General features: G+C 37.9%; 1 protein-coding gene across 1 annotated transcript in view; it reads right to left on the reverse strand.

Annotated features, from left to right (window-relative positions):
* Window positions 1-12022, reverse strand: part of LOC139737705 (TNF receptor-associated factor 4-like) — a 103943-nt gene extending 91921 nt beyond the window's left edge. Inside the window, exon 1 of the mRNA XM_071648384.1 lies at window positions 11611-12022. Coding sequence (XP_071504485.1) covers window positions 11611-11753 — 143 coding nt within the window. The 5' untranslated portion in view covers window positions 11754-12022. The remainder of the gene's footprint in view (window positions 1-11610) is intronic.
* Between the last annotated feature and the right edge of the window lie 536 nt (window positions 12023-12558).

Raw genomic sequence — 12558 nt, forward strand, 5'->3', positions numbered from 1 at the left:
TACACTTCAGTTATTTGGCCAACATCACATAATATGCCACTAGGCACCAATGAAAGGAAAGCGATCATTGTGCTACAATTGCTGCAATTGAAACATCAATGAAACATTTTGTTTGGTAAAGCTATCCCTGCAAACCCTGCAGTCCTGAATGTTTAATCTAGGGAGCTCTTTAACCCTGTGTGTGCTTTGACTGCCGACTGACACAGTAAACCCCATCTTGTCTGATGTCCCTAGCACACAAAGTGCTGTTAAGGATTGTGCAGGCTGCTTATTTACTTTGCACCCCTCCTCAGCCTGATGGTGTGTCAACATTGCAAGTAAGCTGATCAGGAAAAAGAGCTCAGAGGGAGAAAAAAAAAACTCATCTTTTCTTCCAGGGACTTTTCTCTGAACTATTTGGTCTATTTTGATTCACCAGTAAGAACACGGCTAAATTTGTACATGTGTGCCCGTAAAATGAATGGAAGATTATACGACTGTGTAAACTAATGTATTCTGTTCATTTTAGACAATTATGGTATGCCTGAATGGCAGTTGAATAGCAATGGCAAATACAGAGTTAGAGCATCTGAATGAATGATTTTGGTAACAAATGCATCATCTCAAAATAATGCAAAAAGGGAAGTATGGAAGGATAAAACTATAAACTGAAGATCCTCACTGAACATCTAGTACGTTCAAATAGATTTAGAGACAATTCTGAACATGTTTTTATGTCTAAGGTCTGCCCAAAATATGGCGCAAAACAGACATCGCAGAGTTCTGGTCCCACAGCTTGGACCAAACTGAAATGTGTCCCTTACTTTGGACCCAATAAACATAAGTGTTCTAAATCAGACATGTTATGCACACATCTCCAGTTTTTTTTTTCTACCATAGTACCAACAATAACTAGTACTCAGGTGACAGAAAGTTGTTTGCATATCTGAGCACCTATATACCTTTGTGTAACAGACACAGAAAGATTTCAAGTACTATACGCTCATTGCGTATTTATTTACTCAGGGGAAGAGGAAAAAACTCTTTGTCAATATAAGGTGTACTAATCCTGGTCTTAGGAGCATGTTCAGTCAACTCTCTCATAAGGAATTTCCAAGTTGTTTTTCACTTCCTTGGAGGAAAATAAAAGTGGAAGTGAAGGCTGTAGTAGAGGAATGCAGAAATCCCCAAGAATAAAAGACACTTTAGCAGCAAGTGATCATGAAATGAACTCTGGTTGACACTGGTAAGAACATTTGAAGAATGCCTGTTTAAACATTTGCTACATCGCAAAGAAGGGGCGTGTCTTTTGCAGGATCCAATAACTTTAGGGGGGAAAAAAGATACCCAACAAATCTGTCTCAAAGAGCCCCATCCTGATGCTAAATTCGCGGGATATTTATAACAAGTGTTACATTGAAATCAAATTTCTGGCCTCTTCAAAGCAAAAACAAAGGGCAGTGAAAAGAATCCATGTCCAGCTCATAAAGTCATGGAACATTCTGCTGTATGAAACAATAAAAACACAGCATATTTATCTGATATTTCAATACAATCTTTCTCAGACAAAAATAAGTAATCATTGATATAAAAATTTTTACTTCGAATTTTAAATTAGTATCATCAGTGGCTGCCTGCTGAGATTATCTGCAAATACATTAAGTCAATGAAATATGCTTGAAAAAAAAAATGCTGGCTGATTTGAATACAGTGAACACAGAATCACCAAAGAAACTGCCAATAGAAGCTTCCCTCACTGAGTTGAGTATGATCGACTGTAGGCCTACTCAAATGTATGCATTGCCCACAATGCAGTGCTCAGTCACTCTGTACTAGTTAGAAGAAAAACCAGCGAGTAGCTGGCAGTCATGCATTTCAAAATCCAATATTAGCACAGACAGACAGAGAAATTGCCACAGACATGTGCAATGTCTTATTGCATGGGAAGAGGATTTCATTTCGTCATGCATAAGCCCTCAGCCGCAATTAAGTGCTGCGGCAGTGCCACCAAGATGGGCAGTAGAATGTGGACTGCATGGTTTGGTAGTTGCCCCTACACTATACCTGTGAAATAGCTATGGTGTATAAGTCTGAATTCTACAAAGCATTATGTAAGCATCTCTCCCTGTGAAAAACCTAGGATACATGGTGCACCAAGCACAGTGATAATTAGCAGTGTGCACTCGGCATAGGCTTATCTACTGAAGATTGAAAATTGATGCCTATACTGATGATTGAGAATTGATGGCCACATGATAACAATGGAGAATATCTGCACAACAATGGGACCGGGGAATAGAACTTATGAGTCGTTTGATGAATTTGACACATCACCTGGGAAAATGAGTGATGAATAGGCGACTGTGTGTTTGCAAAACAGCCAACCTTGGTGCTAATTAAAATGCTCTATAGAGATACAAAATGAAATGCAATTTCCAGGCAGTATCCTTATGACCGCATATGATTCGACGTTCTAAGTTTCATAAATCTATAAAGCCATCAGCAACGGACCTTATGCTGCATACATATCATGCACATTGGCAGAGTTTGGATATTATGTTATCATATTGGTTCATACATTTTGTATACAACCAGGACTTGTAGTTCATACAAATTTATACCCGATATACTTTGTCAAATGTATACTTTGTTTTATACCTTACTTTTTGTTGAATGGAAACCAGTCACATAAAACAAATGAATTCAAATTCAAATCTCATTGACCGATGTGGTCAATTAATGCCAAATTCCTACACGGAAACTTCGTGAGGCTATGCTAGTAATTCCTTTCCACGTGGCTTTATTTGTATTTGGTACATACGCTTCAGGCATTAAACACAAAGAACAATTGTTCATTAAATAGGTCTGCAGACAGACATCTACTCCTTCAATGTATGAGCTGAGTGACATTAATTGAATAAAAACTATGCTGGCTTGCTTCAACTCAATTTACTGCCAGCAGCAGCTGGGCGTTGAACCCACACAACAGGGTTTCATGGCTATTAGTCTAAGTACACAACACCACAATACTACATTGCTTTTGTGATGCATGACAATGTGGATGTTGTAGAAGGGGATATGGCACGGAAGTATGACACTATAACAATTTTTATGCTTGTCCTGATGTTTCTCACATTTTCATCATTCTTAGGAACTCTAATAGTTTTATACAAATGAAATTCAGCTCTGAGAATACAAAAAGGGAGTCTGAATGTAGAGACTAAATAAATCCATAACTAATCAATGCTTCTGAATGTGCCTAAACCAATGTCCCTGAGAAATGCCCTTTATTGTGCTTTACTCACCATAGTTGGATACTGGAGTGTTTCTGTGCCACATCAAACAAAACCTGGACACCGTGCACAGATGCTTATCAGTTACAATATGATGGTCTAATAATCATATTCAATTTATTTTCTCCAATACATGTGATGTTTCACTGTAATATCAATAATGCATTAAACCATTAAATAAAAAACAATTCTTTCATAACATTTCCTTTGAGGTCATCTCCTCTGGAGGGCAGTTTTTTGTTTTCTGTTTTTGTTTATGTTTTCATAAGAACAAGGAAGTACAATATATATGGCATTTTAGTCACACACACAAAAATAATCTTTCAAGGTCTACACAAAAAGATGAATTATTTATAGCTGAAAATTATTAAAGGTGGGGTGTGCAAGGCGGATTTTAATTTAGGCGCCGGGCTCCTCTCATTTTCACACTTGAAGGCATCAATGAGGCCACTGTACGTCAGTTTGTTTGCAATGTAAATAAAGAGACGCATGCAGGTCTATAATATACAGTGGGCAGACACAATATATTTCACATGGTGACACATATTGCATAGAACATGGGATGATGAATAGCCTACTCTATATGATCTGGGCTGCAGTATATCACACGAGTTCTAATAGTTTCGTATCCGGCATACTGAAATGAACTGCTATATTTTCAAACTTATAGTGGAAGCAGAAAAAGGAAATTCTATCTTCCAATCAATATTTATCTTACAGTTGATTGATCAGCTATTTACAATATCATGTCATCCACACTAGCACCTTCTATCGCTATAATAGGCTATTCTTATTGAAATGATATACACTCAATTTCAATTTTACCAGCTGCTTTACGTTATACCTCAGAATTTGATGCCTCATTATATAGATGAATACATCTATTTCCTCTCCATGGACAGTCAACATTGAAATATTGAAGGAAATTTCAACCAATCAGCTCTACTTTTTCTGATCAAGTATATCTCATTTCACTGAAAAAGGGGGAGGGGGGAGACCTGAGCAAGAGTCTATTTAAAAAAGCATATCTGCTGGAAGCAAATGTCTTCAAAGAACTTCTTACTTCTCGACAAGAATAGAATGGAAGAACTGGTCTACAAAAAAAAATTTTAAAAAAAAGTTGTTTGTCCGATTCTGCGCCATTATAGTCACAACTTTCAAAATCGCAAGAGTTAACTATTTCCTGTATCAGCTTACAAATCCCACATCGAGGCATTGTCCAGATCATCGGCAGAATAATTGAAGTCAAATCTATCCCCTGCACTCACTTTCCCTTCCCAAAGACCATTTTGCTACTATACTTATTAACCCTCCCTATGCCATGGACTTAGACAGTGTGTAGAACTCTATGGGGTTTTCTGTGTCAATCAACACTCAATGCACACAAAGGGTTACTTGTCTAGACACAGCAGGACATCACACTACACAGAGTACTTGGTATCCTACTTGCCCTAATAGGGAGGCGAGCAAGAACCCTATGATTTTAACTTCAAGTGCCCATTTATTTCACTTGTCTGACAATATTATTTCTAGCTGCCCTTGACAAGCGGGCAAGTACACTACTAGGTTTAGAGGCATCCTACCACATGATAATATTCTTCAAGCTAGATATTTGTATAGCACAACAATTAAATGTTCATGTATTCAGTTGTTAACAGGAAACTTATCAATGCTGTATGTACATCCATGGGCAGAAACTCTTATTCTCTCTAAAAACTGAAAAATTTTTTTTCTTGTCAACATGAAAGTATGACAAAAAAATAAATTTCAAAATACCCTTTTTTAGGTATTTGGGCAATTTAAGGACATCATGAATTTCATCTGTAGGATTGTCGCACTGGTCTACATTCAACGGAGGATAATGAGATGTAATTCGGACATGCTTGGCATTAGGCACTGACCAAGTAGGACCCCACTCCGAATAGTAATTACTTCAAAAATAGTGCTCAGCTAAGAAAATTGTTTTCTCATCTTCAATGGCTTTATTGAGTTGCAGTCTTCTTTATCTTTTTTTCAAAATGTGGCGACAAGACAGATTGATTTTCACTAAGAAAATACTACCACCAAGAGGAATCTAAGAATGTCTCCACGCAGGAGAGAAAAGCTAGAGTGACAGATATACCAGTTAATGATCTCCCAAGCCTCATTCCATCGCTTCACCCACGCATCATTGATGTGCTGATCAATAGTGATCAATAGGCGTCCAGCCTGAATGTGGACGTCCACTGAGAATACAATGTGCTCGGTCCCATTTAAAGCATGAAGCTGTCGCCTCAATACAGCACGGAGATTTGAAAGCCCAGTGTTTGGTGGTGTGTACAGTGTATACACCTGAGGTAGCCCAATCTTTTAGCCAGATTCTGAACATCTGTACACATCGTGAACCCCCGCTTTGTTTTTCCTCATAAAGAGCTGGCAATTTCATTGGAGCAGGAACAGGCTCGTGTTACCAAAATTATTATTTACTTTTTTTTTTTTACAGACCTATGAATTCACTAGGCATGTTTTCACTTTTCTCCCACTTGCAGCTAATGGACCCACAGTGCTCTACTAATGCTACATTCCAACAGCAATGTTTCAGCAGAAAATTCATTCCTTGTTTGTTTGATATATTACCCTCCTGCAAATAAATGATGCTATTGCTGATAAATTCAATTCAAAGGAAACCCATTCATATTTTTCCCCTTAAAACATTAAGGTTTATTTTGCCGCTGCATGGTAATTTAACCTGCTACCTTACCTAGTTTTAAGTGGGGCACACATATATCTCTGTAAACAACTCTGATCCGGAATCCATTCATCACTGACAAATATTTGCAGTGTCAAAAGACAAATGTCATGCAAACTTTAGGGTCATAAAAAAATCATCCCCCATGAGTCTTAAAGTCAATAAAGGATTTTGATGTCGGCCTGAAATTCCATAGGTTAATTGCCTATCATGCTGTGCTGAATTGCTTGTTGTGAAGGCATGCCATGTCAGCAAGATTAATCTTGTGAGCTTGAAACCAAACATATTATTAACATACATATAGCTATATCGATTTACATGAATGTTGCAGAACATGAATAGGAATTATGTATACCCGGTATACATGTTTTGTCATGGTATAACTTGTTATCATATTTTACTGATGAGTGTGTGTGATACTATTTTTGAGGGTTTTTAGGGAAAAGAGCTGAGCAAAAAAAAAAAATCACACCAAAAATATTCACATAAAACATTAAATCGTCTTCAAATAGATTCTTGATGATGCTTGCTTGAAGAAAAAGATAGAGGAAAAAGCAAAATCCTGTACTTGTACTGCAGACAAAAATCAGTTATTTATAAAACAGTAGGTTCTTCCACTGCTTCAATATCAAGGTTAAGTTCCCAGGACTGACAATACTATGTCAACAAGTCCATCCTCATCACAGATGGCATATATGCTGATTACGACAGAAGTCTAAATATATATATATATATGTTATACTCTCCCCTAGAGCTAATCAACCCAGCTGGGTATGACCCTTGGGCCAGTCTGCTCAGCAAGAGATACCAGTACTAGGCCCCTGGACATCATGACCTAGGTCCTGTAATTGCTCTGGATATATGCTGCCAGTACTGTTTGTCTTTTACTTTTTGATGGAATATACAATGTAATTGTCTCAGCATAAACTATAAGAATTTTCTCAGTGTTATGCAATATTAGACAAAAGCATTAGAACAGCCTTCATTTTCAGCACAAAAGTATCTAGAAACAACATTGGCTAATTGTTCAAAGTGTAATTCATCCACTTAATATGATGTAACATTACTTGAAAATTTGAAGATCCTGTTTTGAGGAACCTGAGAGACACAACCATAAGAATTGCCATGGAAATGGAAGATCGATTACTTTTTCATTAATAACTTAGAGACTTAGTCACATTTTTTTTTTTCGCACAGCTATAGAGTACATAAAATACCATTCTTACTAAAATTTTTGTATAAACCAGGGAACTCCAAATTGAGAAATGCTTCTCCCTTTGACACTTTGCAATAACATGACTCTTGAATATTTAAAAGACCTATAACATACAATCATACTCTGCAGGATATTGTGGTTACTTAAATCCTAATAACAGCTTATGGTTTGCAGTTTAGCATGGCATTTTACCAAGCTTGCACCATTAAAAAGTGGATTATGAGGTTTTTTCATTATCGTCTCTTTCAACTTCAAAATACACAGAACTCTTTGTTGTTACAACCTCTTACCTCCTGCTGTTTCCTACAAAAGGCATAAGTCATTAAGAAATACAGCCAGACTTAAAATGCATCTATGTAGTCTTCTCTAATCTAGGTGACTTAATGTTAATACAAGGTCTCTGATAAGAAGTGAAAAGGTAAAATAGAGATTGCACAGCATGGGGTGCACTAATGTCCCTGCAATGACAGTTTATCCAGCTCTCAAAGCACATTTCCAGCATCAGGCAGCTGGTAGAGGCAGAATGCTGCGAGCATTCATTTTCCGCCAAATTGAAATCTGCTTTGTGGTGTACCCATTCCTTTACATGCTTTGTCCAAGTATGCCCTGTCAATTAAAGCCTTGTCTAAACCAGACTCTGTGCAAATCTAACTCTTTTGTCCAGTGCAAAAGACAGATGTTTTCAGTACATCTTCATTTTCTGTTTCATATACTAGTAACCCACAAGGGAGACTGGAAAAAAAACGGTGGGGACATTAGCATAGAAACTAATTGAAAGGAGCTTATCACTCAGTTTGCATTGAAACTGACTTGGCGGTTTTAAAGCAAAAGATGCTATTACCTGGAGCATTTTATACAGCTATTCTTCATACCTGGAACCTTTTATCAGCTATTGCCAAAGTGGTTACAATGATTCTGTCTGACTTGCAGTTCTATGATTTGTTCAACTATCTCATGTATTCTAAATACAGGAAATGCATGGCAAGTGCTAGATAATCCAGACTTAGCAGCCACCAATTTGCAAAGCAACAAGGCAGGTCTGGGCAGTTAGACTAGTCACACCATATTGAACAAGAGATTAGAAGTAACTTTGCCTTCTTCTTTCTTAGAGAGACTGAGGCATCTCCATGAAATCCTCCTATCATAATTGATGATTAACCAGATCTACTTTAAAGGAGTCATCCTCACTTCATTCAATCCATCCTCTAGTAAAAACCATTGTTAAAAAAGATGTAATTCCTGCACAGAAGTCGTATTTACAACCTTAATCACCGCCATGGCTTCCTACAGAGCTTAGGGCTGTTTCGCAGCTGTAGGTTTCATTTAGGGAGTCTCCCAGTACGGGTTGAGTATTGCTCCCTCCTGTGCTAATGGAGCAAACAATGTATGTGGAGGTATCACTGGGCATTGTCCATTGAGCAATGTATTCAAGTATCTAAGGATCTGAATTCCAGGTGATGGGAAACACACTACTTATTACAATGACATCATTGATGATGCATGCAGTGCACTGAAATTCTGTGTGAGATCAAATGCTCGTCAGTCTACAAAATTGACAAAGCACAACAAAGACAAAATGTGCTCATTTCACTTCACTGTGTACGATACAGAAGAAAACTTTCAACAAAAGAAAACAAGCAATACTTCCTGATAGAATGAACTATGGTTATGACAATAAGACAGCTGACATGGTTTAACTTTATAAAAGGTTAGACGTTCTAAAAGGAAGTATTGTTTATTTATGTAAAACTTCAAGATGCCTTACTCAGGGGTTGCATTCCCATTAACAACTTTGAATGAATCTGAAAATACCAACACAAACATGACTGTACTGGAAAAAAAAATCCTTCAAAAAATGCAGTTGGATAGATGTCAGTTATGACATCTTACAATATGACACTCTCAGTCACTGTAGACAGTATGACATTTTTTGGGCTAATCTTGCTTGAAAAGATAGACACTACGGTTACAATAGCTCTTGCTATGATGTCTGACAGGAAGGAAATCATCGCCCACATGACTCTTATGTCCACACCAAGATAAACAAATCAAGTAAAGATTCAAAGAATCATTCTATGAAATACCAAGAAATTTGAAGAGAGGTTAAACAAACAACACAACAACTTTGAACAAAGAGCTTTATTTCCAATACATGCTGATATTGCCATGTGTTGTACAATACATTTTGGATCCTGTTGATTTTACCTATTCATGATCTCTTCCTGAAGTAAATATTGCAAGGGCAAATTGACTTTCTCTTTCTTTGACTGCAGCGTGATAAATGCTGACAGTATGTATGAACAGTTTTAAGAAACATTCCCGTCGCCCCATCCACATTCTTCGGCTCTGAGCAAACACTATACTCGGCACTTCAGGCGTACTCATGCGTCACACTTTTGTGTGTGCCGAGAGGAAGGTGGACTGCTATCAGTGTAAACACGGGGCTGTGAACAACCTCACGCAGCAGTGACACAACAGAATGAAGACGTGTATATTGCTTTTGATTATGTCTGAGTGAGATAAAAGTCAAAACACGATATTCTTTTCTCTCTTTCTCCCAGTTCTCTTTTTCAGCGGAGGTTATAGTATACTTGCAGGAAGTTGTTTCTGAAGCTTTCAGTCCCAATGTGATGTCATTTCAAGAATTAAAAACTGGTCATATACCTAATTTCTATAACTGCTGATAAGTTCCAAGATTTGGCTCGAGAAGCTCTGAAGTTCATCACCATGAGAAAGCATTAATGTCTGCAAGTTTCAATGCTTCCTCATGACTGCTTTGTTGTTTCTGTTTCTGTTTTTGCTGCTCAGATTCCGAAACAGTGTTGCTTAGAAAGATTTCTCTAAGCCGAGGAGAAAATTCCACAGAATTTGCCACCATCTGTATAAGACTCTTTCACATAATGGCACAAGGGTGTCAACTAGCTCTTATCTATGTGATGTGATGCTATATACATCTCAACTTTGTAGACTTTGGCACTTGTGGCCCTCTTCTACTATTTGTCATTATGTATTTTCACTATTCCTTTTGGAAATCCAGAAATAAGATCATTGTACCACTTGATATAAACGTAAGCACTATTTCATTTTTTTTCTTTTTTTTTCTTTTTTTTTTTGGTGTGCAATTCAAACTCAAGTGACAAGCTTCACATAAGCATAACTTTCTTAAAATATAAGATTAACAAGGCTATATCAAATGATATCAGGATATTATATTGATCAGGATTGCATCCTAAAGTGTGGTGATAATCAAATCAGCATGCAATATTATATGGAAATTTGCTGGATAGGCAACTTAACAGTTTCTCTCAACATAACTTTTTCTTTGCTTAGTGTTCTAAGTGTTCTAAAAGTTCACTTTTAAAAGTGTGGGATTTAAGTGCAGAGTTTCTTCACACAGAGAGCTGTCACACAGACATCAAGTAAGAGACACAAGGAAATCACTCAAAAATTACAACCCATCAAGAAAGTGAAAATCTTGACACTCATATTCTTCTCATAGATCCAACAATCTATTCTAAAAGCATACCCTACTGTACAAGTCAGAATCCATGCAATGATAAATGTTTTAGACCTTGGATACTTAAAAAGGACATCACAGTAAAGGAATGACATGACTTTACTTTATAAAAGTATTTTAAAAAAATGAATAATTCAGAAAATACACACTGCAAGAAATGCATGATTTCCCGTATGTCTCTCTCTAAATCCTTAAAATTGAAGGGAATGGGGATGGGGACCTAATAGCACTAGCCCGAACGCATTGGTTTAGGGACCATTGCCATGGTTTAGGTGTAGTGGCAGTGGTAGAGCCTGGCCCCAATGGGTGTGTGCCTGGACCTGGGCCTGTCATGCTCCCTTTCCTTGTTTAAAGATGTTCCACAGCCATTGCAGTGTATTGACAATTACAGACGCTGCAATTCTTGCCTTGTCTACAGGCAGACTCTACCTTCAAATGTATTAATAATACATGGATTATGGCATTCATTTATCAAATGTCATGATAACACAATTGTTTGACTGGCTTTCTACATGGTATTGTACTGGTAATAAAAGTTTGAGATTAGTGTGCATTGATGTCAAAGTCTGTTTCATGACGAAAAAAAAGTCAATGATAATAATTTGCCATACTATAATTATGATACCATCATACATGTACTTCCCAACTCGGAGAGCCCAGCGTGCAGTCTTAACCCCGTTTCTTCTGCTGTCGGTAACGTAACGGTCTGTTCGTTACGTAATCTATTGGGTCTTGTACAGGGTTCATTTCAAATTCAAGGTCATCAGCGCAGTGTCTTGCTCTTGGAATTACCGATCGAATTCATCGTGCCCGTGTCTCGCAGACTGGGGGCAGCTCAATTTGCTGAAAGAAGGTGTAAAAAACATGAAAAACTCACCTAAGGTATTCCTGCAAACATGTATCGCAATAATGATGGCCACAGTTGGTGATTTGGACCGGGTCCCGCATGGGATAGCGACAAATGGGGCAGACAAATTGTCGCAAAACCTTGTCACGGAACTTGCACTTGTATCCAGGCATGGCGAGAAAGAGTCGTCTGCTACAGTTCGAATACTGCGTGTAAACAAGAACGGGCGAGAGCAAGTCGCCGGCAGCTCCAACAACCCTGTTCAAAAGTGGAGACAAATCCGACAAAATGTGTGGAGACTTCTCGCTTCGCCACTCCTTGCTAATCAAGTGATATGATGAATGCTTTGACAACAAACTGTGAAACTTGTGTGATCCAAAATATTACAAGTCGTCTGCTTGCCAGCAATCTTGGAACCACATGTAAAGACTGTACCGGTGTGTTTACAGTGGAAGTCGGGGCTTTACTCACTGGACACAACGTACAGCTGCAGCCGCGTATTGTGTGTGTATCTTCTCTCCTCGTGTACGAACGAGTGCGAGTTCGTCCATGGGCACTCATCGGATACGATCAAACTAAAAGTGTGTCTACATGTGCTACTGGCAGTTCAGCTTTTGATGTTGTTGTTTTATTCTTTTCGAAGGTTTTAGGTGATCGATATTATGGTTAACGTGGATTCGTCCAATCTGAAATAGGGGAGTATGGAGGGATAGGTTGATTGGTAGTAAATAGTGCATGCGTTGAATCACGTGGACCATTCACGGTTGAATGCCTTCTGTTTACTTTATTCAGTGAAGGAAAAATCAGTGGTAGACATAGGAATTATTATCACGCCACATAGATAATCGTCTTTTTCAGTCTTCTTTTAAGTAGCTCTAGCCTTCGGGCATTTCAAGTGATCAATGTACAGTCATGAATTGCAATTATTTGTCGTCAGAAGGACCTATAATTTCGTTGCTGTTCCTGTTTTCATTGCAT

Source organism: Diadema antillarum, unplaced genomic scaffold (genome assembly GCF_040938485.1).
Source record: "Diadema antillarum isolate AM-2024a unplaced genomic scaffold, OU_Dant_1.0 seq00000700_RagTag, whole genome shotgun sequence".
Classification (NCBI taxonomy): domain Eukaryota; kingdom Metazoa; phylum Echinodermata; class Echinoidea; order Diadematoida; family Diadematidae; genus Diadema; species Diadema antillarum.